General features: G+C 43.0%; 1 protein-coding gene across 1 annotated transcript; it reads left to right on the top strand.

Moving 5' to 3' along the window:
* Positions 1–2,311: 2,311 nt before the first annotated feature.
* On the top strand, positions 2,312–25,652 carry LOC133141444 (G-protein coupled receptor daf-38-like). The gene is made up of 6 exons (XM_061262015.1): positions 2,312–2,385; positions 4,708–5,093; positions 12,807–13,052; positions 16,700–16,846; positions 17,636–18,290; positions 25,003–25,652. Exons 1-6 carry the CDS (start codon positions 2,361–2,363, stop codon positions 25,650–25,652), a joined length of 2,109 nt encoding a protein of 702 aa, XP_061117999.1. The 5' UTR covers positions 2,312–2,360.
* The last annotated feature ends 1,172 nt before the right edge of the window (positions 25,653–26,824 follow it).

Below are 26,824 nucleotides of genomic sequence, written 5' to 3'. Positions count from 1 at the left end.
AATTCCCATTCATTACCTAAAAATTAAAGCCCTCAATGGACTTCATCTCTAAATCAGTGTTAGTTATAACTACAAATATTCCTGCATTCTTGTTACCTTTCCTGATTGTAGTTGGAACAGCTTCAGGGAAGTTTCAACTGATGGTGATGCCTATCCATGCCTATTGTGAGGTAACTCCACTAATGAAATGTCCATTCATTGGACAAGAGAGTGAAGAGTCAAACTGCATTCATTCCGTGAAGTAGATGGTATTTATTTGGCAGCTAGTTTGTTTCCACAGAAATCAATACATTCAAAACTCTGCCATGGCAATCTCACATGTCTTTTCTTACATACTCACATGATGTGGCTGCCACTAGTGCCCCAAACTACAGTGCAATGCTCTTAAAACCATAAAACATTACAACATTCTCCGGTAATACAAGTGTCAGGCTTCAGAACAGAGGAACCAGTAGAGAACTCGCAGAATTTCCAAGTCTTTATTGAAAAACGGGCAGGTGAAACAGGCAAAAGTCAGATGCAGGCAAACAGGGATTAATCAATAGTCCAGGCAGGGGTGCGGTAACCGGGCTAAGGCACAGCAAAGAAAATCCAAAATGTAGTCGCAGTCACAAGCAAACGTTTGATAAAAATAAGGCAGTCCAAACAGGCAGATAAACAGAAATGAAAACCAAAACCACAAACCAGGAATCAGTCCAAGAACAGCAGGTCAAATATGAACAGAAGGATAATCCAAAAGGCGGTGGTAGAGGTATACAAAACAGGTCAAAACACAGGCAGGTCTGCCTGCTTAACCGCTGGAGAGAATGGCAGTTTTAAAAAATTGCATGTCTTGGCGCAATTCAGGTGTCTTTTACCTAAAGCCTAGGCCTGTTCGGCAGACATTGTGCTATTATGCATTCACTTTTATTGTTATATGTATTATTGGCATAATGTTGGGTCGGAACCAAAATAAGGACTGTATCTCTTTAGGTTTAGCGGTGTCTTTACTGTAGTTGCTTAGTTAGCACAGCATATAATTGGCAATGGGCATTTTGGGTTTCCATATTCACAGGGTTTGGCGTCGGTACATGTGTGTGTGTGTGTGTGTGTGTGAGTGTGTGTGTGGTATCTAAATTAAAGAAATGAAGAACATATCACTGCACTGCTATTTAACTGCATAAAACACAGGGAATACAACTGCCACAATATTGCCGTACACAAGTCTTTACAATATAGCTACATGTAATCACTGTTCTATTTATATACATGCACCGAAGGTCGCCGCCATCTTAACAACGCTGTTCATTTAATGCAATATTAGCCATAAACTATTATTAGTGCTTATCAGCTAACACCGAACCCACAAACTAAACAAGAACAGACATTACGCACTAAATAAGTGAAACATTACTCACTTTGGCAATTATGCACACTGTGAGAACTGTATTGAATGTTTGGCCAACTTAGGTTACTTAAACTGATAACTTTGGTTTATAAATTCCATCCATCCATCCATCCATTATCTTAACCCGCTTATCTCGAACAAGGTCGTAGTGGGCTGGAGCCTATTGGTTTATAAATTTCTGTTCAAAAATGTAAACGTCCTTTCTTTCATTCTCTCACAGTTCCTCCCTCTCCCGTCACCACATCAACCTTTGCCCACTCGCTGGTGTTGCAGTCTTCTGCACAATAACCTCTACATTTTGTTGAAAAAAAGGGACACGGTTCTCCAATAATGGAAATTAAGAAATGCGGAGCACTCGACTCCATATTGGTTTCTGCAACTTCAGTTTATTATTTGACATTGAATGTTTCATAAAAAATAGTAAAAACTAAAAAGTAATGCATTAAATCCCAGCAGAAAATCCCTGCACCTAATTTTAGATTATTTGTTTCCCTGTTTTCTATGCTCTAATTTTCTCTCTTTGTCTTTTGCTCTTTAGGCCACACAATAGTTGGATTATTTCTGTGGAAAGAAGCATAGCATGAGGGAGACCCCATGAACACGTTCAGTATGTACTGAATATCCTTTATGCTACATGAACACATTCAGTACATACTGTATATAATTTATGCTACATGAACACATTCAGTACATACTGTATATCCATTATGCTACATGAACACATTCAGTACATACTGTATATCCATTATGCTACATGAACACATTCAGTACGTACTGAATATCCTTTATGCTCCATGAACACATTCAGTACGTACTGAATATCCTTTATGCTCCATGAACACATTCAGTACTTACTGAATATCCTTTATGCTACATGAACTGTCAAGCTTCAGAACAACAGAACCAGTAGCAAACACACAGAGTTTCAATACAAGTGTTTAGGAAATGGGCAGGTACAACAGGCAAAGATTGGATGCTGTCAAACAGGAATGTAGAAGGTAATGCAGTTCGTAATCAATAGTCCAGGCAGGGGTTCAGTAACGGGGCTAACAGACACAGCAAAGGAAATCCAAAATGTAGTCGCAGTCACAGGCAAAAGTTTGATAACAAGCAGGCAGTCTCAACAGGCAGATAAACAAAAACTAAATCCAAAGTCACAAACTGGGAATCCAAACAAAGGTCAAACACAGAGGGTCAAACACGAACAGAAAGAGAATCCAAAAGGCGGTGGTAGAGGTACACAAAACAGGTCAAAACAGGTCACATCAGACAGAGAAACCGCTGGAGAGAATGGCAGGAGCACATTACAATCTGGCAAAGAACTGATGAAACAGACAGGTTTGAATACAACAGATAAGGGGAAACGATAATCACGTGTGCACGATAATCAGGAAGTGAGACGCAGGTGAAACAAATTAATTAATTTTCCTATCCGCTGAGCATCAAACAGTGTCATTAGTTATTTTCTGAATATGACTCCAACATGCCGGGTATGACAGGCGTGACATACTGGGAATGTACTCCAGTCAGCATGCAGGATATAAGAGTGCAGTGATTATCTGGGCGCTGAGTGCATGTGGCAAACATTAAGTCTGTGGTTTACAATGCCAATGTGTCTGGTTTTGTGCTTCCCTCAGTGTCATTTACAGCTTTGATCCTTGGGCTGGGGGGTTTAAGAGGCGAGAGGGCTCATATTTAACTCTGTACCAAGTTAGCTTTCGGTCGAGTATCACAGTGAACTCTGAAAAAGGCTGATTAAATCTCTGATCTCAAGAGGATTTCATCATAGGTGGCAACATCAAGAACTGCATATAAGCAAATAAAGTATTAATGATTCTTCAAACACAAAATGACAAGGCTCCAGATCATCCACAGATTATGGCTATGCAGCTGTTCCTTGCTTTAAAAAAAAAAAAAACCGAAGATGACATTATCGATCCTGGGGTGGCCAGTCTCACAGGACGTACCAACACATTGGGGGGAGGGGGGGGGGGTGATACTTTGAATCCAGACTTCAACGTTATGTCGTATATTTTGCTTTCGCCGCTCTATTTAATAGGGAGCATTATAAGGGAAGTATCGTTCCTGATACATCCGCTTTACCTCCCTATTAAGAATAAATTTGAGACGGGTGCGTGGGGGTTGGACCCAAAATGCACGACTCAGAAACAATAGTAAAATAAAGTCCCGTCAGGGCTTTATTCAGGACGAATCCCAGGAGTGTAGTCAAAACAAGCAAAGTCCATACACGTAGATCCAGCCAATAAAACAATAAATAAACAGAAAACACGGTGCCGAGGGAAGAGGCAAACTCGTAGTCGGTAGAAGTGCAGGGAGGTCCGGTAGCAGGAGAGCTGTCAGCGAGGCAGAAGTACAGGCGGACGGCAGGCAGAGTCGTAGTCGAGGGCGATGCGGAAGTCGAAACCATAAAACAAACACCGAGGCAAAGGTACAAAAGCAGTAGGCGAGGACGTGGTCAAAAACAAGCAATGGTCAACGAAACAGAAATCAAAAACAGTGGTCGATAAACAGGCTTGGATCTTAACGTGTAATCAATAGTTATAATGCTCAAGCGTTGCTTTGACGGACAAGAGGCAGACAATTTCGCAACGAACAGAAGTGCGACTGGGCTATAAATGCAGGTGTAGACAGGTGTAGACAATTAGTTAGAGAGCAGCAAGGGAATGGAAAACAGGTGCGATGGATGACAAGCTTAACAAGGTAATTAGTCATCTTAGTAATAAACCTATCCTGCCCTAGCATTAGTAAATTAGTAAATGACATGCACGAGAAACGTAAGGTAACATGAACACATGATTAGTCTGTTAGTTCTACCCAATCCTGATCTAGCATTAGTAGTTTTAGTAAATAGACAAATAGAAACAATTAGGGTGTGAGTTACAGAAAGAGAGAGAGAGAAAGCCGGAACGCAAGGTTTGCGGAAAGACATGTAAAAGTGTATGTTTAAACAACGACCAGTCTGCGTAACAATAAACATAAATCAAAACATAACACTAAACGAACTAAGACGATAACCACTCAACATAACAAGGTAAAATAATCATAACGGAACATAACTAGACATGACAAGAAAATTAATCGTAACAAGAAACAAACTAAACAACATGACGAACCTAGACTAACATAATACATGATAAGACAATACGTGACTAAGACAAATGATAAAACATAAAACAGGGCAAGACAGACTGGAAACGTGACAAAATTGTTTGATTGGACTGATTAATGTGAGATGTGATGTATGTGATGTGTGTAATGGTAATTATACTTTTCTCTATTGCATGTCTGTTCTCCTACAGGCATGGCAGCAGTCTCCTGGAGAGCCATCTGTGATGGCCGGAGCGGCTCTACACGGCTGCCCAGGGGAACATCCGCCCTCCACGCCTCCCTTCTCCCAGACTACCCCAGCCTGGGCAGCACAGCTGGGAACAGTGGCCCGGTACTCATCCCCCAAAACTCCTCTGTGACCCAGAGCCTCCCTCCGAGCCCCACCCCCGAGCCCATGACCCGGGACCCCTCCCTAGCCCAGGCAGAAATCGGGGTTCTGGCGCTGATTCTGGTGCTGACAGCCCTGGGAAATGGGCTGGTGCTCTGCGTCCTCCTGAGGAGGAGGAGGAGGCTGGCGCCCATGCACCTCTTCATGGTGAATCTTTGTGTGGCAGATCTGGTGGTGGCCTTCTTCCAGGTGCGAAATCCAGGCTGCGCGTGTATTGCCAGCCCACTTATTGATCATTGGAGGACTATGGTTATTATTTATTGCTAATGTTTCTTTTTTTATCCCTCCACCACCCCCCCCCCCCCCCACACACTTTGGGGGACAACTTTTTACATAAATACTGAATTTTACAAATAGAGGAAAACATGCATTAAACAATATTTGATTGGAAAGGAAAGTCAGTGCCACACATGCAATGTGAATAAAAATAATGACCAGAAAACAAAATAACAATAATGATATCTTAACAATAATAATAGTAACACCCGAGAATGTGCATTCTCAATGCAATAATATTTACATAGTATCCCCTATTTACCTATTTATCCTAACTTTAAGTATTCCAACAATATTTACAGTTTACTGATTTTTAATGCAATTCATTCTTTCTGATTTCCTTTCCCTTTTCTTCTACTCCTTTTTATTTATTTCTTCCCTTTAATGTGGCCGATAACCAATCCTCATCCTGTCTGATTTTCCCACTGTGAACCGTAGAAACTATAGGCTCACGGTTACTCGCTACCAAAAAGATGGGAAAAGAGGTAATAAACCAAACCAGAGGTATCCCAGCCACTCCATACAGTTGTGCTCATAAGTTTACATACCCTGGCAGATTCTGTGATTTTTTGGCCATTTTTCAGAGAATATGAATGATAATACAAAAACTTTCACTCATGGTTAGTGGTTGGGTGAAGCCATTTATTATCAAACAATTGTGTTTGCTCTTTTTAAATCATAATGACAACAGAAACTATCCAAATGACCCTGATCAAAAGTTTACAGACCCTGGAGGTTTTGGCCTGATAACATACACACAAGTTGACACACACAGGTTTAAATGGCTATTAAAGGTAACCAACCTCACCTGTGATCTGTTTGCTTGTAATCAGTGTGTGTGTATAAAAAGTCAGTGAGTTTCTGGGCTCCTGACAGACCCCTGCATGTTTCATCCAGTGCTGCACTGACGTTGCTGGATTCCGAGCCATGGGGAAAGCAAAAGAATGATCAAAGGATCTGCGGGAGAAGGTAGTTGAACTGTATAAAACAGGAAAAGGATATAAAAAGATATCCAAGGAATTGAGAATGCCAATCAGCAGTGTTCAAACTCTAATTAAGAAGTGGAAAATGAGGGATTCTGTTGAAACCAAGCCACGGTCAGGTAGACTAACAAAAATTTCAGCCACAACTGGCAGGAAAATTGTTCGGGATGCAAAGAAAAACCCACAAATAACTTCAGCTGACATGCAGGACTCTCTGAAAAAAAGTGGTGTGGCAGTTTCAAGATGCACAATAAAGAGGCACTTGAAGAAAAATGGGCTGCATGGTCGAGTCGCCAGAAGAAAGTAATTACTACGCCAATGCCACAAAGCAGCCCGCTTACAATACGTCAAACAGCACAGAGACAAGCCTCAAAACTTCTGGAACAAAGTTATTCGGAGTGATGAGACCAAAATTGAACTTTTTGGCCACAACCATCAACGCTACATTTGGAGAGGAGTCAACAAGGCCTATGATGAAAGGTACAACATTCCTACTGTGAAACACGGAGGTGGATCGCTGATGTTTTGGGGATGTGTGAGCTACAAAGGCACAGGGAACTTGGTCAAAATTGATGGCAAGATGAATGCAGCATGTTATCAGAAAATACTGGAGGAAAATTTGCACTCATCAGCCCGGAAGCTGCGCATGGGTCGTACTTGGACGTTCCAACATGACAATGATCCAAAACACAAGGCCAAGTCGACCTGTCATTGGCTACAGCAGAAAAAAGTGAAGGTCCTGGAGTGGCCATCTCAGTCTCCTGACCTCAATTGAGCCACTTTGGGGAGATCTCAAACATGCAGTTCATGCAAGACAGCCCAAGAATTTACAGGAACTGGAGGCTTTCTACCAAGAAGAATGGGCAGCTTTACCATCTGAGAAAACAAAGTGCCTCATCCACAACTACCACAAAAGACTTGAAGCTGTCATTGATGTTAAAGGGGGCAATACACGGTATTAAGAACTAGGGAATGTAAACTTTTGATCAGGGTCATTATGATTTAAAAAGAGCAAACACAATTGTTTGATAATAAATGGCTTCACCCAACCACTAACCATGAGTGAAAGAACAGTTTTTGTATTATCATCTCATATTCTCTGAAAAATGGCCAAAAAATCTCAAAATCTGCCAGGGTCTGTAAACTTATGAGCACAACTGTATATACACTCACCAAGCACTTTATTAGAAACATTTTTACTATATTACACCTACTTCATTTGATCTCAGTGACTTTGACCGTGGAATGATTCTTGGTTGCAGACAGGATGGTTTGAGTATCTCAGGAACTGCTGATCTCCTGGGATTTTAGAGTTTGCAAAGAATGGTGCAAATAAACAACAAAAGAGTCTCATAAATATGTAATAAAGTGCTCACTGAGTGTATGTTTGTATGTATGTGTATATGTATGTTACATATACACACACTTATTTTACAGCATTTTTTCACACCTGCCTAAAACTTTTGCACAGTACTATATATAGTATAGCAAAAGTTTTAGGCAGGTGTGAAAAAATGCTGTAAAATAAGAATGCTTTCAAAAACAGAAATGTTAATACTTTATTTTTATCAATTAACAAAATGAATGAACAAAAGAAGTGAATGAACAGAAGAAAAATCTAAATCAAATCAATATTTGGGGTGTGACCACCCTTTGCCTTCAAAACAGCATCAATTCTTCTTGGTATACGAGAAGGAACTCTGCAGGTAGGTTGTTCCAAACATCTTGGAGAACTAGCCACAGTTCTTCTGTGGATTTAGGCAGCCTCAAATGCTTCTGTCTCTTCATGTAATCCCAGACAGACTCGATGATGTTGAGATCAGGGCTCTGTGGGGATTAGACACCAGGATTAGAACCACCGACCTAGCGTGTCCCAGTCAATCCATTATACAGTGGTGTTAAAAAGTGTTTGCCCCGATTTCTTATTTGTTTGCATGTTTGTCACACTTAAATGTTTCAGATCATCAAACAAATTTAAATATTAGTCAAAGACAACACAAGTAAACACAAAATGCAGTTTTTAAATGAAGGTTTTTATTATTAAGGGAGAAAAAAAATCCAAACCTACATGGCCCTGTGTGAAAAAGTGATTGCCCCCTAAACCTAATAACTGGTTGGGCCACCCTTAGCAGCAACAACTGCAATCAAGCGTTTGCGATAACTTGCAATGAGTCTCTTACAGCGCTGTGGAGGAATTTTGGCCCACTCATCTTTGCAGAATTGTTGTAATTCAGCCACATTGGAGGGTTTTCGAGCATGAACCGCCTTTTTAAGGTCATGCCACAGTCTTTTGTTTTTCTTCAGCCATTCAGAGGTGGACTTGCTGGTGTGTTTTGGATCATTATCCTGCTGCAGAACCCAAGTTTGTTTCAGCTTGAGGTCACGAACAGATGGCCGGACATTCTCCTTCAGGATTTTTTGGTAGACAGCAGAATTCATGGTTCCATTTATCACAGCAAGTCTTCCAGGTCCTGAAGCAGCAAAACAGCCCCAGACCATCACACTACCACCACCATATTTTACTGTTGGTATGATGTTCTTTTTTTGAAATGCGGTGTTACTTTTACGCCAGATGTAATGGGACACACACCTTCCAAAAAGTTCAACTTTTGTCTCGTCAGACCACAGAGTATTTTCCCAAAAGTCTTGGGGAACATCAAGATGTTTTCTGGCAAAATTGAGACGAGCCTTAATGTTCTTTTTGGAACTCTGCCATGCAGGCCATTTTTGCCCAGTCTCTTTCTTATGGTGGAGTCATGAACACTGACCTTAACTGAGGCAAGTGAGGCCTGCAGTTCTTTGGATGTTGTTGTGGGGTCTTTTGTGACCTCTTGGATGAGTCGTCGCTGCGCTCTTGGGGTAATTTTGGTCGGCCGGCCACTCCTGGGAAGGTTCACCACTGTTCCATGTTTTCGCCATTTGTGGATAATGGCTCTCACTGTTGTTCGCTGGAGTCCCAAAGCTTTAGAAATGGCTTTTTAACCTTTTCCAGACTGATAGATCTCAATGACTTTCTTTCTCATTTGTTCCTGAATTTCTTTAGATCTCGGCATGATGTCTAGCTTTTGAGGATCATTTGGTCTACTTCACTTTGTCAGGCAGGTCCTATTTAAGTGATTTCTTGATTGAGAACAGGTGTGGCAGTAATCAGGCCTGGGTGTGGCTAGAGAAATTGAACTCAGGTTTGATAAACCACAGTTAAGTTATGTTTTAACGGGGGGGGGGGGGGGGGCAATCACTTTTTCACACAGGTACATGTAGGTTTGGATTTTTTTTCTCCCTTAATAATAAAAACCTTCATTTAAAAACTGCATTTTGTGTTTACTTGTGTTGTCTTTGACTAATATTTAAATTTGTTTGATGATCTGAAACATTTAAGTGTGACAAACATGCAAAAAAAAAAAGAAATCAGGAAGTGGGCAAACACTTTTTCACACTACTGTACATGATCGGTAAATGTATTAATAAATAATTGACTAGTCATTTATAAAGCTTTCTACGGCCCCTAATCTAAAGCGTGAACTATTCATGTACAAATGTTTTTTTAGGTTTATAAGCCATTTGTGGACTACCTTTTTAAGGGCTTCTCATCCGTAATACATGATCTGTAAATGTATTAAGAAATCATTTACTGGACATTTGTGAAGTTTTTTGCAGCCCTTAATCGAAAGTGTAAACTATTTTGTAATTGTCATTACAAAATTATTTTCAGTCTTGAAGACAGCTTTGGCATCCATTCCATTTTTTGTCTTGAATCAGGAACAAAGGATGAGCAAGCAAAGACACCAAAAAAATATGACCGGATTATAAGAAATTGTATCGAATGAAATTAAGTTATAAGCACAACCACGCACCTTCCCATGAAAAGCGTTTAAACACGAAATTCTCAGAAACATAACATATTATGCATATTGCCAATGAAGTGCTGCCCCTCACTCAACACTCACCTTCTACAGAACATCCCTGTATCACCTGTTCAGCTAAACATGGTATTCCCTTCAACAGAACACCCCTGTATCACCTGTTACCGAATAAGCACCCAGTCATAACTATTGTGTCAGTTGGAATAGACTTTCGTTGCTCCCTAGAAGGAAATCTGAAGCAGTTGGCGGCATTGGTCTCAAACGTTCGATATCTGGAGTTGCTCACTGGGACATGCTCGGACAAGTTCAAGCTCAAGTGTGGGTTGAACCTATAATAAATTCAGGAGGAAAAGAAAACAGCCTGCACACATAGTATACAGTAGAAACAATGAGCTAGAATGTTTACTTTCTGGTATATATTTAGCATGAGACCTCATTAACCTCTACTGCTCATTTAAAAAACAGCATTCAATATTGTGAATAAAACCAGTAATGGTAACATTACCATTTAATTACATTTCAGCTTGTGAACAATGTATTTAGCTCATATGCTGAATATCAATGAGCTGAAGGCTCTTTTCACCACAAAACTGAATGGACTTGCACAATGTAGTCACCTGCTCAGCTTAACACAAAATATAAAGATACAGAATGTGCCAAGTAATATTCAAACATTTCACAATTAATTTTTATTAACCAGTCTGGATTTTTGAAAAGTATGTGAGTCAAACAAAGGGAATTAGGCTTTAAACATTTGCATTTTCAAGCTAAGACTGGGCTTTAGCTAGCAACATGGGTGGCTACGTTAGCTACCCAGCTAACATACCTAGTTAGCTAGTTCCAGGTAGAAATGGCATAAACTTGGATAAAAGATCCACAAAGCCTGACTCCCACGGGTTAAGTCAGGTCAAGTCAGGTCACTAATAGAACAGTATCAGGGGACAGGATTGATATGAAGGACAAGGATTGATATGAAATAACCAAGTATTTTTACGTTTTGCGATCATATTTTTTCAAGCTTTCTCAGGAAGTACTTTTCAAGGTTGTTTCTTACTCGAAGTCTGTATTCGTTGTGCGTCATGTTCATCACAGCGCGCCATCGCCCTCTACTGGGACTTACCCAGAATGGTGTTTTCAGTATGTTTAAGCATTTAGAAACTGAACTAAATTTCAGTTTTGCAGGTACAGGTATACCTCGATTTACGAATGTTCCATTGATGAATTTTCACATTGACGAACCTGATATTTTAGGGACATTTTTTCATTTAACGAATGGAATGTTCACTTTAGCGAAATTTTACATGAAGAAAAAAGTTTTTGCTAGGAGAAGTCAGCAGACAACTGATCCAACTCAATGATGCCCTCTGGTGTATTTCATTATTTACTAATATCTTGTAAATAACTTATAAGGGATCATTATTGTTACCTAAATATTTTGCCAAAAAGTATATTAACATTTACAACCGTTACATTGATATTTTCTCAATCCCCAAGCAGAACAGTCAGTACATCAGCCTTGATATTACAGCTTTTTAGACGCATTTGTATCCAAGCCCATAAAAAGCTCACGATGGGACAGTACCAAAACGTACCTGTATGTGAATAGATTCTGTCTCATCTTGGCATAATCTACATACTGGAGAATGTTCAATGCCCCATCTATGTAACATTTCTTTGGTGGCTAAGATTCTATACAATAGTTTCAACTGGAAGGCCTGAAGAAAGGAAACACTAGCTAAGTCAGTATAAAAGAGTTTTGTACTATGAGTTAAATTACTTCCATTCACAATCCTGTAATTCGAAGCTGTTATGTGCTTTAAAAAAATAAGTTGCTAACATGTTGCTATATTGAAACTACAATGGGATGTAGATGTGGACGTCTGCATGTAGACTAGTATGAAACTTGAAAGGTGACTGATGGAAGGAGGCTATTGTTGAAGTGTAAATATAGCAACTTGTTAGCAAATTGTTCAGCAGAAAAGGATATCTGCCAAGCAAAACCATGGCTCAAAAATACTAAATTGCTTCTGGATTTTAGGATTGCACACTATGGCACACTATGGTGAGTTGAAGTTTTCTCTCCTGTCACCTGTCAAGGACCAACTTGCCTTGATATTTAAGTTTTTTTTTTTAAATCTACGAATCACTTTCACCTTCAATAATAAGGAGGTGATAAAATTATAAGGATACCGGTAGATTCTAATTCATGTCTTTGTTGACCAAATAGCTCCAAACAGTTTTTTTGGTCTCCTGTAAAATTGATATGGCCATGATGTGGAGGGTTTGCTTGCAAAGGGTCACATACAATTCTTCTAGACATTGATCTCAGGACATTTATTTTGTATTGTTTATCCATGCTTTATTATTAAATTGCACAATAAATATATCTCACAACATACCTCAGGCCCCTCCCAAGGCCACTAGCAGCTCCTGACTTACAGTTTGTAATGCTTAAGGTTTTCTTTGGCACCGATGGCAATCGATGGCAAGTGTAGCTCTTGGCCTACAAAAGGCTGTGCTTCATTGATCTGCACTTATGACTTTTAAAGGTGGTTATTTTCTCTAAGGCCTGGGACTCCAAAATAGGGAAGAGGGTATTACTGATGATTTTTCCATAACTTTGTTACTACGCATGTTCAAAACTGACCTGCAAAATTGAACACTATTTTGTCCACTAGACAAAAGGGTATAAGGTGCATTGCTTCCTGAAACAATGTTTGTGTCCTTACCTGGCAGTTGTAGTAGTTTTGGACTCCGTTCCTCATCTGTATCTGCCCCAGGTGTTGCCCCAGCTGGTGTGGGATATAACTGAGCGGTTCCAGGGGCCTGATGCGCTCTGTCGCTCAGTCAAGTACCTTCAGATTGTGGGCATGTTCGCCTCGTCCTACATGATCGTCGCCATGACTGTGGACCGCCACTACGCCATCTGCTTCCCCCTGCAGTCCTCCCGGGGCGGGGCTGTATTGCGCTGGAACGCTCCCCTGGCGGTGGCCTGGGGGCTGGCCTTACTGCTCAGCCTGCCCCAGGTGGGACGTTGTGTTGCTTGCTTGTTTGATTCATTAATTGATTGGTTTCATTTAACAGGGACAATGCACAGTAATCACCATCACTGGCAACTGCATCAATGCATCATACCAGAATTAGCTAATATTGCGAGCAATGATACTTTTGGAACAAAGACATATTTTTTTCTTGATTTGGCTCTGTACTCCACAATTTTAGATTTGTAATCAATTCACATATGGCTAAAGTGCACATTTTCAACTTTTATTTAAGAGTATGCATGCGCTTTGGTTTCACCATGTAGAAATTATAGCACGTTTTATACTTAGCCCCCCATTTCTGGACACCATAGTATTTGGGACATTAATATTAGGTAAATGAGAGTTGTCATGTTTAGGACTTTGTCACATCTCTAGTGTAGGGCTGGAGTGGCCTTCTTCATGATGTCTCAAACAATCTATTTAGGTAAGCATGTTGTTTGGCATGTGTCTTTGACAAATTTTTTTAGTTCTCGTTCTTTTTTTTAGCCTCATAATGGCTTCTTTGACTTTCATTGGCTGAAACTCTGGTCATCGTGTTGACAAACACCAACAACAGACTCCAAAGGAAGCAGCTGAAACACCTGTTAAGCCATTTGACCCAAATGTTATGATGCCGTGAAATTGGGGGAATATGTATTATGTCTAATTCCGACACAGATCACATATGGATGTAAATAAGTCTTCATTTTAACTTCATTTCAAATCCAATCTGCTGGACTACAGAACCAGCAGAAATGGAGTCACTGCAAATACTGATGGACCTCACAGCGCTATACACTCAGTGAGCACTTTATTAGGTATTTATTAGACTTATTTTGTAGACTTATGAAGTCTTCTGCTGCTGTGGCCTATCCACTTAGAGGTTTGATGCATTGTGTGTTCAGAGATGCTCTTCTGCATACCACTGTTGTAATGTGTGTAATTTGCGTCACTGTCACCTTCATGTCGGCTATTCCTCTGACCTCTGACCTCTGACGTGTTTCCACCTGCAGAACTGCTGCTCAGTGGATGTTTTTAGTTTTTCGCACCATTCTCTGCAAAATCTAGAGACTGTTGTATGTGAAAATCCCAGAAGATCTGCAGTTTCTGAGATATTTAATCCACTTGGTCTGGCACCAACAATTATTCTACAAAGTAACTTTGATCTCCCCCATTTTGACATTTGGTCTGAAAAACAGCTGAACCTATTGACCATGTCTAAATGCTTTTATGTATTTAGTTGCTGCCACATGATTGGCTGATTAAATATTTGCATTAAGACGCTGGTGTACAGGTCTACCTAATAAAGTGCTCACTGAGTGTATATATACTATATAATATTCCCACATGCCCTCCAAAAGTATGATGATAGTTGGGTGAAATGTTATAACTGAGACTGTTTGATTTCAGATGCAAAGATGAATGTGAGACAAGCATAATCAACCGTTTTACTTGCAAACAGTATCGGCTTTACCAGCTGCTTTTGTTTTGAGCAGAAAAAACAGTTTGATAACGCAAGAGTTAATAGGTTACAGTAAGAACCCTTCATAAATTAATTAATGTATTGACTGGTATTTACAAAATGTAAATAGTATATGTGTGTTAATCTTTCTCTTTTCTCCTATTACACTATGTACAGTCCCCTCCAAAAGTATTGGAACTGCAAGGCCAATCCCTTTGTTTTTGTAATACACTGAATACATTTGGGGTTGAGATAAAAAGATGAACACGAGACAAGAGTTCAGAATTTCAGCTTTAATTTCCTGATATTTACACCTAGATGTGTTACTTATAACCTTAGAACATAGCACATTTGGTGTCAGATCACCCAATTTTTAGATGAGCAAAAGTATTGGAACAGAGAGTATTTAAGTAAATGAAAGTACATAAACTGTCAGGTTGGCAAACGGGGAAACCAGATGCAGGCAGAACAGACAAACAGAGTTAAATCACAGGCAAATAATCACAGTGGAGACAGGCAATGGTGTGATTGTGGTCACAGGTGAAGGGTTCGTACACAGAAAAACAGTTGAGAATTGAGAATTTTGGCATTCAGATATCTGAAGTCGATGTATCCAGAAATGACACTGAAATGACAATCAGGTGTGAGAACGAAGATGAGGAAATTACACACAGGTGAAATTACACACAGGTGAAATTAACGAATGGAGTGAGAGGTATGGAGCGGGAGTCCAGACGTGACATAAAACAGAAAACGCCAAACAGAATGCAACACATGGTGTGACAACGGTAACGAAACACAGACAAACGAATGAGGTGAGAACTACGGAACAGCAACGTAGAAGTGCATGACATGAAATGGAAAAGGCTAAATAGGGAGCTGTAAGGGATGTGACACATAAGGGATGTGACACTTAACACTTCATATTTGGTAGCATATCCCTTGCTTGCAATAACTGCATCAAGCTGGAGACCCATTGACTTCACCAAACTGTCGCATTCTTCTTTTGTGATGCATTTCCAGGCTTCTACTGGCGCCTCTTTCAGTTGTTGTCTGTTCAGGAGGTGGGTTAATGTCCTCCCAATTAGTTTGGATGCATTTCTCCGTAAGTTGGCAGACAATGTTTTTGTAGACTTCTAAATTCATCCTGCTGCCATCAATAAAGATTAGTGAGCCCACTCCAGAAGCAGCCATGCAAGCCCAAGCCATGATAATTCCTCCATCGTGTTTCACAGATGAGCTTGTGTAGTTTGGATTATGAGCAGATCCCTTCTTTCTCTACACTTTGGCTTTCCATCACTTTGGTTAATCTTGGTCCCATCAATCCATAAAACTTTGTTCCAGCACTTTTGTTGCTCATTTCTGTACTTCTTTGCAAATTGTAATCTTGCCTTCCGATTCTTACTACCGATGAGTAGTTTGCATCTTGTGGTATAGCCTCTATATTGCTGCTCTCTAAGCCTTCTTAGAACGGTTGATTGAGATACCTTCACCCCTGTCCTGTGTTTTGTGATGGGTTTTTCTTCACAGCTCTCACCGTGTTTCTGTTATCAGCTGCTGTTGTTTTCCTTCATTGACCTGTTACATGTCTGTGGCTCAGTCTGCCAGCGCTTTCTTTGTTTTTCAGGACATGTGAAGTTGTTGTCGAAGCTCTATCCCCAATGCTTGTGCAATGGCTTTGGTCGATCTACCCTCTTTTCTAAACTTCAAAATGGCTTGCTTTACTCCCAAAGACAGTTATCTGGTCTTCATGTTGGTTTGTCTTTCCTAACACAAATGCAGTCTTCACAGGCAAAACCCAAGGCTAAAACCAAGAGTAGTTCAGAACTATTTATTGTTTAATTATTTGATTATTTAATCAATCGGACTGTCATGTCATTTCCATCTTTTGACCTCAAACTCCATTGTCTCCAGTGTGTAGAAAAAACAATGGAATTGACCTTGCTGTTCCAGTACTTTTGGAGGTGACTGTACCTTATCTGGTTTTCTTTCTCATTTTAAAATTCAGTCACTTGTTATTTTAAATAATAATAATAAGTATTTTATTTCCATTACTTGTTTTTGGTTTTCTTTACTGCAGCTCCTCATTTTTAGAGAACATTATTTCATCATCGTGTAGTCCCATGTGCAGCTGATCAACATGACAAGGTTTGCAGAATGTGACCTGTTGGTTCTAAATCTCTCTCAGGCTTTCATCTTCTCCAGGTCGGAGGTCTCCCCAGGAGTGTTCGAGTGTTGGGGTCACTTTGCAGAACCGTGGGGGCTCAAAGCATATGTGACCTGGATGACTGTGGCCGTGTTTGTGCTGCCGGCACTCATCATCACCGTGTGTCAGGTACAGACTGTCAATGTGAGCACCTGTCTGCACATACACCAGGGCTCGGTTATCTCACTCTAGCTAGCTCCCAGTAGCATTGTTTATGTTGTTGGTCTTAGACAACATTTGTTTTCAATATACTATGGGCTTATGCTGTTGTCTGATGTCACCCAACAATGGCAGCACCCATGGAGGTGCACTTCATAAATAATAAACCATCAACTAAAAGGCAACACACAGTATTTGTTCCTGCATGACATTAATTTACACAAATACTTTGTGTTGCCTTTTAAACATACATCATTTGGTAATTTATCTCTGAAAGTTATCTTCTCTGCACAAATATGCATATAGCCTTTACTGACAGATTAGTTCCCAATGTAGCAAGACCGCAGCACAGTTAACGAGTGGTATATTTCTGCCATTGGGTCAGTGCAGAATGCAGACAGTTTATGTGATTATACACTTTGTCAGAAGTTGGACATTTCAACTGGGAAATTCCGACCTCCAATGCAGCATTCGACTCCTGTGTTCTGCTCAGGGTCGGACCACCTGATCATCTCCCCAACATTTCACACAAGCATTTTCTTCCTACCCACTTTGATTCCCTGGATTGTGGCTACAGTTGAGAATTGAGTTCTCAGTTTTCCTGGTAAAATTAAAATTTTGAAAAGCGCACGTGTAAGCATAAGTGCCGAAATAATCCCACAGTAAAATCATCTGGATGTCCTTATATTTTGTGTCATGTTTCCTATCCCCACCATCCCCTGTACTAATCTACTCCTCCTTTCTCTCGTCATCAAATAGGTACGAATATTCAGAGAAATTCACAACATCTACCTGAGGTCAGAGAGGGCGGTCACGGTGGAGTACAAGAGGACCTCAGTCCTGTTCCACTTCCAGTGTCCACCGCAGGACAGGCAGAGAGGGAGGAGTCAGGAGGAGCGGGGGGGGCATTCTTTGCTGCTGGATGATAATGCCCCTTCTCTTATTCCCTCCCATTCGCTTGCCCCTACCATAGAAGAAAACATGCATGACAAGTATGTGGATGTCCCCCAGTCCAACTTCCCTGCTGGGAAGGATTTCCCTCCTGTGGCCTACTCTGACAGCTCAGAAGCCCAAACCTCTGGTTCTGTGCTCTCCAGTGAGGTTCAACCATTTTCCCCGCCCCCTGACTACCCCAAGGGCCTCGACCCCTCACCCACTCCCAACGTTGTGCGGCCCTCCCCCTTCAGCTCCACCTCCTACAGCAGCACCGCAAACTCCCACGACGATGGTTACCGTGACAACACCCCCCGCCACACAGCGGCCAGCCCGCCCCCGCTGCCTCCCAGCATCTCCAAGGCCATGTCTAAGACACTGCGGATGACCCTAGTGATTGTGCTGGTCTACAGCCTTTGCTGGTCCCCGTTCTTCATCGTTCAGCTGTGGGCTGCATGGGACCCCCACCCCCCAGAGCCAGGTCAGGTCCACCACTCGTCCCCTCTCCACTGCTCTGTGTTCAAACTGCTGTGACGGGTCTGATTGATACAGTGGCTTTGATTCGATATATGGCTCATATCAATGACCCATATCAAATGTCGCCCAGGTGTGACCCAGGTCACTACAGATGATTATTTTAAGTGTGCTTGGCTGCAATATCTGAAATTGATGTTGTAAGAGATGCAAATACAATAATACATTATAAATATTGGGAAAATGTAAGAATAGGACAAAAGTTAATTCACAAAAAAATCTATAAAACCCTGTTCTAAACCAAGTAGGTCAGACTTATCCAAAGGTAAAGGTATGATTGGATACTTGTCAAATATTAATTTCATACTGTCCAAAGAGATAAATGAAGCAATGGCTTTTTTCTGATTTCACTTATGATGGAGACACATATTACTTGAATTATATATAAAGCACATTCAAAAACAACTGTATTATATTTTGACCAACTTGCTGTATTTTATTTTATTTTGTATTTATTTATGTAGCACCTTTCAAGCCAAGCGCAAAATAAAATGAGAAATTGTTAGAGACCCAAGCACAGACCAAGGAATAATCAGAAAAAACATCTTGTTTATTTCAGTCCAAGGTCAAAGCCAGGTAATCCAATAAACACAATGCCAAATCGAGTTGCAAAAGAATCGTGAGCAAACAGTCCAAAGTCAAAAATCCAGATGAGCAGAAAGGCAATGATACAAAAGGGCAAAGCAAGAGAGAAGTCAGAAGCACAGAGCGTCAAAAAATCATTATAGAAAACAAATCAAAAGGGCAAGGCAAACTCGCAATCAGGCAAAGGGGTGTCTCAGGAATCACTAATAAACAGACTTACAACTAATCGGCACAGAATATGTAGATCAACGCTCTGACAAAGAATAGAACTGAGACCAGGGTTTAAATATACAGAGAGATGAGACAAACTAGCCGGGAGTGAGAATGATCTGACGAATGACTGAGAATGATCTGACAAATAAACATCAGGTGAGATACATGAACTGGTAATTATACAATGACATGGGAGGAACTAAAACGCAGACTGGATAGAACTGCGTTCTGATAGGAAGTAGTGTTATTTATGAATAAAACACTGCAAGAATACTTTAAAATATTGCATTCATCATGACTGCTGGGAACTTATTAGTAGAATAAAAAACTTACAAACAAAATTATCCATAATTCTTGCAAATTATGTATAGAATTTGTGGTACGGTGTGTTGCTACGCCACCTAGCAATACTCCTTCTTTGGCATGTCATGTTTTATTTACATTATTTTAATATCTTTGTCATGGTGCCTTAAATTATTTTGCAATCAGGGTTGATTTGCCAGAAGCACCATGACTAGTGTAATTCACTGTTTTCTCTGATTAGCTGACATTTTCAAAAAAAAGTGCACCAACAAGCAAAACACACAAACACAATAACAACATAAGCTATGGCAGAAAAAAACAAAGAAAGAAGCCGTCCCACAGCTTCACAGCAAACGAAATGGAGATATGGTTGGAGGATGTGGTGCTGAATAAAGAAACAGTATTTTCCAGTTTTAGGACTACAATGACCAACAAAACAAAAGAACTATGGTTACACATGGCTCCAGCCCACAGAGAGAGTGGGAATGGAGGTTCATCTTTGCTGTAACAAGATGCCTACCCTCTCTCTCGCATCGAGAAGGCACTGGACCACATTGCGGGATCCAACTGGTCCTGCTCGCTGGATCTCCGCAGTGGGTACTGGCAAGTGCGGACGGCCCCTGATGCTCAAAGCAGTTGTGTGGTGTGCATGGATGACCTCCTTGTGCATGCCAACAGCTTCGAGCACGCCCTCGCTACCTTGCTCGATATGCTCGCAGCGATTCGACTGGCTGGGCTCCGGCTGAACCCCAGGAAGTGCCAGCTGCTCTGGAGGGAGACGGCCTTCCGAGGGCGCATCGTGAGTGAGCGAGGGGTAGCCACCCACCCAGCTCAGGTAAAGGACTGGAGTTATTACCGGCGGTTCATGCGGGACTTTGCATCAATCGTTAGCCCTCTCCTCCGCTTCACCGACAAGCACCGACCCTTCCACTGGACTGACGAGTGCGCAACAGCCTTTGCCCGGATCAGAACGGCCCTCACCAGGCCCCTGCACTAGCGTTTCCCGATGTGCATCGCCCCTTCATCGTCGACACTGATGCCAGCAACGTCGGACTGGGGGCCGTCTTCTCCCAGAAGGACAGCCCAGGCAGAGCGAAACTATTGTGTCACACGATGCGAACTGCTAGCTGTTGTCAGGGCACTCCACCATTTCCGACCCTACCTCCAAGGCAGTCTCTTCCGCCTCTGCACCTGCCATGCCTCGCTCACCTGGCTGATGAACTTCAAGCATCCAGAAGGCCAGTAGCATGCTGGATAGAAGCGCTGCAGGAATACGACTTCCGGGTGGAACATCGCACAGGGCGTCAGCATTGGAGCAGAGGAGTGGCTGGCCCTCTCCAACCAGGAACTGAGGGAAGGTCAGGAGGCCAACACTACTCTATGAAAGGTGAGTGGCTGGATCGAAGCAGGGGGACCGTCGACCTGGGCTGAAGTCTCAGCCAAAGGGCCCAAACTCAAGACTTACTGCAGCCAGTGGAGAAACCTTGAACTGTGGGACGGGCTGGCTTATAGACATTGTCAGGCGCCCGGGCTAGAGAGCACCACCCTCCCTCAGCACTCCAAGTCCTTGGACTGGCTCACGGCTCGGTGAGGGCAGGCCACTTCGGGAACAGCAGGACTCTGAGGCGCCTGAGGGGGCGTTTCTACTGGCCGGGGGGCCGGGGGGCCGGGGGGCCGTCGCGACGTGGAACTACACGTGCACCGCTGTGACTCCTGTACGGCACCAAAGGGACCTGCTCAGCCCTCCCACGCCCCGATGGAGAGAGTGGGGGTGGAGAGAGAGAGTGGGGGTGGAGAGAGAGTGGGGTGGAGAGAGAGAGTGGGGGTAGATGGAGAGAGTGGGGATGGATGGAGAGAGTGGGGTGGAGAGAGAGAGTGGGGGTAGATGGAGAGAGTGGGGATGGAGAGAGAGAGTGGGGGTGGATGGAGAGAGTGGGGGTGGATGGAGAGAGTGGGGTGGAGAGAGAGAGTGGGGGTAGATGGAGAGAGTGGGGATGGATGGAGAGAGTGGGGTGGAGAGAGAGAGTGGGGGTAGATGGAGAGAGTGGGGATGGATGGAGAGAGTGGGGGTGGATGGAGAGAGTGGGGGTAGATGGAGAGAGTGGGGATGGAGAGAGAGAGTGGGGGTGGATGGAGAGAGAGTGGGGGTGGATGGAGAGAGTGGGGGTGGATGTTCTCGGCCCCTTCCCCGTTACCGAAGCTGCTACATCCTGTATCCATGGACTACGTCACCAAGTGGCCCGAAGCGTAGCCATGGACTACTTCACCAAGTGGCCCAAAGCGTAGCCATGGACTACTTCACCAAGTGGCCCAAAGCGTAGCCATGGACGACTTCACCAAGTGGCCCAAAGCGTAGCCATGGACTACTTCACCAAGAGGCCCAAAGCGTATCCATGGACTACTTCACCAAGTGGCCCAAAGCGTATCCATGGACTACTTCACCAAGAGGCCCAAAGCGTATCCATGGACTACTTCACCAAGTGGCCCAAAGCGTAGCCATGGACTACTTCACCAAGTGGCCCAAAGCGTATCCATGGACTACTTCACCAAGTGGCCCAAAGCGTATCCATGGACTACTTCACCAAGTGGCCCAAAGCGTATCCATGGACTACTTCACCAAGTGGCCCAAAGCGTAGCCATGGACTACTTCACCAAGAGGCCCAAAGCGTATCCATGGACTACTTCACCAAGTGGCCCAAAGCGTATCCATGGACTACTTCACCAAGAGGCCCAAAGCGTATCCATGGACTACTTCACCAAGTGGCCCAAAGCGTAGCCATGGACTACTTCACCAAGTGGCCCAAAGCGTATCCATGGACTACTTCACCAAGTGGCCCGAAGCGTACGCAGTGCCAGACCAAAGTGCTGTGATGTTCACACGTTTCCGAGCCCCTGCCGAACAGGGACACAACTTTGAGTCACGAGTGTGTGAGTGTTCGCCCCTGTCAGCAAACGCCTCTGAGTCACGAGTGTGTGAGTGTTCGCCCATTTCTGCAAACGCCTCTGAGTCACGAGTGTTCGCCCATGTCTGCAAACGCCTGGGAGCAGTGAAAACCTTTGAGTCAAGAGTGTTCGCCCATGTCTGCAAACGCCTGGGAGCACTGAAAACCTTTGAGTCACGAGTGTTCGCCCATGTCTGCAAACGCCTGGGAGCACTGAAAACCTTTGAGTCACGAGTGTTCGCCCATGTCTGCAAACGCCTGGGAGTAGTGACAACTCGAACACCGCCACTCCACCCTCAAAGCGACAGGCTCATCGAGAGGTTCAGCCAAACTCTAACTGTCCAACTTGCACGACTGGAACTGCCATGCAGGAGCCTGCTTGTGCATACCTGCTGCCCTAATGTTCACCTGCTGCCCTAATGTTCACCTGCTGCCCTGATGTTCACCTGCTGCCCTAATGTTCACCTGCTGCCCTGAGGTTCACCTGCTGCCCTAATGTTCACCTGCTGCCCTAATGTTCACCTGCTGCCCTAATGTTCACCAGCTGCCCTAATGTTCACCTGCTGCCCTGATGTTCACCTGCTGCCCTAATGTTCACCTGCTGCCCTAATCTTAACCTGCTGCCCTAATGTTCACCAGCTGCCCTAATGTTCACCTGCTGCCCTAATGTTCACCTGCTGCCCTGAGGTTCACCTGCTGCCCTAATGTTCACCTGCTGCCCTAATGTTCACCTGCTGCCCTAATGTTCACCTGCTGCCCTAATGTTCACCTGCTGCCCTAATCTTCACCTGCTGCCCTGAGGTTCACCTGCTGCCCTAATGTTCACCTGCTGCCCTAATGTTCACCTGCTGCCCTAATGTTCACCTGCTGCCCTAATCTTCACCTGCTGCCCTAATGTTCACCTGCTGCCCTGAGGTTCACCTGCTGCCCTAATGTTCACCTGCTGCCCTAATGTTCACCTGCTGCCCTAATGTTCACCTGCTGCCCTGAGGTTCACCTGCTGCCCTAATGTTCACCTGCTGCCCTAATCTTCACCTGCTGCCCTAATGTTCACCTGCTGCCCTAATCTTCACCTGCTGCCCTAATCTTCACCTGCTGCCCTAATGTTCACCTGCTGCCCTGAGGTTCACCTGCTGCCCTAATGTTCACCTGCTGCCCTAATGTTCAGGAGATCTCCTGTCAACTTGGTGTTCAGGATCCCGGGGGGGGGGGGGGAGACAAAGCGCAAAGGGTTGAACAAGTGAATAAAGAATTACAATAATTAAGTTGTGACAATATAAATGCATCTATGATATTTTCAGTATCCTTAAATGATAAAAAACTAACATTTCATTTTTTTTCAATGATAGACACACAACTGAGAGATTATAGTCCAAGGTAACGCAAAGATTTCTGGAGACTGAGTTCACATTACCTCTCTTGTGAGATCCCTTAATTTGGTCAGCAACATGTCTTGAACCGAGCATCAATACTTCTATTTTATCACTGTTTAGCTGGAGGAAGTTTAGGGACATCCAGCTCTGAACATGGGTCAAACAATTGTGTAAAACAGTCAAGACAGACATGTTTGTTTTGATATGTTTTGCCCCATATCGAGGAAAATGGCTACACTGATTTTACAAAATGCCTATGCACATAATTTAACAAATAAACTCAAGTCAAAAAAGCATGACAGTGCTCCTTTAAGATTACCAGTGTTCACTGAAAAGGTTCTCTTCTTCAGGTACGAAATGAACTATTTTTGAGCAGTAGCCTGAATGCCAGCCCCATTGTCAAAACATGCAAGAAAGATGTTGTGGTCCACTGTGTCACTGGGACCAAGATTGGGCTTTTTGATTGGAGGCTAAAACACTGCATGTTTAAAATGGGATATAACAGAGCCTAAGGCAAGACAGCTGTTAAGAGAAGAAAGAATTCTAGGTAAAAACATGTGTGAGGTATGAGGGAACAATGTCAAGGGGCAGGTTGTGGGGCTTTATGACAAAATATTCCTGTCAGAAAAGAGAGACAAAGGATCAAACTAATTAAGGACAGTAGTGTACATACAAGAGGAAGGATTGTGAGCAACGTGAGATCTAATATTAGCAATCTTGTCAACAAAACATTTAAGAACATTTTCACAAGTTGCAGAGGACTAGTACTAACAGTAAGATTAAGTTTTGCATTTATAGTACTGAACAGAACTTAGATAAATACTTTGCTCTCAGTTTGAACAGTTTGCTGGTATTTAGCCTGATGGTCCCTCAAAATATTATAGAACAAGGAAGAGTATTCAGTTTTGATTTTCCAGTTAAACAATAATAAAATTTATTAAATTGTGGGTGTTCATTCATGTCAATTTTATATAGAGAACGCATGTGATTCAGAATGCTCTTAAACACAAATCCTCAATGGGTTTTTATGGTTATTATGTACAACTGTTATGCAAGTTTGTGCAATATACCCGGAATGTTTTTTCAGGGACAGAAATTGTTTGGAAATACATTCTAAAAACCAAGTGGGAATCTAACTGGAATGTACCACCAACATTCCTGAAATGTTTACTTTTGGGTTTTTGCTGCGGCCCAACAGAAGCAGAGTGGATTTTTCAGGAACTCCTCCGTCTCCCCTGTGCAGGAGTGGCCTTCACTATCCTCATGCTGCTTGCAAGCCTGAACTCCTGCACCAACCCCTGGATCTACACCGCCTTCTCCAGCAGCACCTCCCGAGACCTCAGGGCCCTGCTATGCTGCAGCCCCCACGGTCACCAGAGAGGATCCCTGCCCGATGACTCCACCACCACCACCACCACCACCCACACCTCTACAACCCCCGCCTACACCTCCACCTCCACCCCAACTCACACCACCACCCACACCTCTACAACCCCCGCCTACACCTCCACCACCAACACCACCCACACCTCTACAACCCCCGCCTACACCTCCACCTCAACTCACACCACCACCCATACATCTACAACCCCCGCCTACACCTCCACCACCACCCCACCTCACACCACCACCCATACCTCTACAACCCCCGCCTACACCTCCACCTCAACTCACACCACCACCCATACCTCTACAACCCCTGCCTACACCTCCACCTCCACCCCAACTCACACCACCACCCATACCTCTACAACCCCTGCCTACACCTCCACCTCCACCCCAACTCACACCACCACCCATACCTCTACAACCCCTGCCTACACCTCCACCTCCACCCCAACTCACACCACCACCCACGCTTCTAACACCCCCGCCACCAAAGATGGGATGTAATGAGGGCCAGGGAGTGCATGGCCAGGGCCAGCCCAGGGGTCAGAATTACAGAGAGAGAGATAGAGAGAGAGAGGGAGTGGGAGATAGAGAGAGTGAGAGAGATAGAGAGAGAGAGGGAGTGGGAGATAGAGAGAGTGAGATAGAGAGAGAGAGAGAGTGAGATAGAGAGAGAGATAGAGAGAGAGAGAGCCCTTGTGTGGGCTGTCTGCACACAGCTCACTCAGTTCATCTTCCTCAGTGTGGTCAAGCTTTAACCTTCAGAATTTTCCATGAATAGAAATGAATTTTCCATGTTTTTTGTCAGGCCTCCAGCAGCACTGCTGTGGGACGGGGTCCAGAGCCGAGCATGTAGTGTGCAATTCACATCAGATGTGAGTGCTGCATTTTCAGCCAAGTCCTCAACTGGAAAAGGGAAAACATGGAAAAACTTACTTCCACGGTTTGTTCCTTCCAGCACTTATTACAAATTTGTCTAATTTCTTTTACAGCTGCTGAAGTCCTGCAAAAATATCCATGAGAGACTACATACTTTTTAACCCTTAGATGCAGATGTGGGTGAAAGATTACCAGGTTGTGTTTTTTTTCTTTAATATGTCTCAAAATAAGACATGTTAACAACTGTAGCCCCTTGAATACAGCTACAAACTGGGCTTTAATTGATAGAGTAGATTATGTATGCAACGTTAAGATTAGTTTTTCATTACTACCCCATGTTTACATAGGCCAGGTCATTTTTTAACCTTTTGAGCCTGAATTTGATGTCTTTTTTTGAGTGTTGTGTTATATACTTAAGAAATGAGCTTATATTGTGTTCAAATATACTGTGTATGACATTACTATTATCACATCGTATATACTTCATCATTTTGGATTTTGCATGAGTTACTGATCACAATAAAGTGTCCGTAACATCCCACTTGTATAAGACATGTATGGTGTGGGGGTGGGGGGTGAAGGTGGGGCATTATTTAGATCATAAATATACACTCAGTGGGCCTCATTTATCAAGCGTGAGCCGAACAAAATTAATCGTAAATCCTTCGGAAAAACAAATAATGTGCAATTCATCAAAGAGGAGCCGAACAAACATCACGAGTCTCAGCTATTCGTATTGTGTGCTGTTCATATTGTGTGCAGAAATTAAAGAACATGCTTATGAAGCGTGTTTTGAG

The sequence above is a fragment of the Conger conger genome, chromosome 12 (assembly GCF_963514075.1).
Source record: "Conger conger chromosome 12, fConCon1.1, whole genome shotgun sequence".
NCBI classification, from domain to species: Eukaryota; Metazoa; Chordata; class Actinopteri; order Anguilliformes; family Congridae; genus Conger; species Conger conger.
This window is presented reverse-complemented; position numbering and strand designations above follow the sequence as displayed.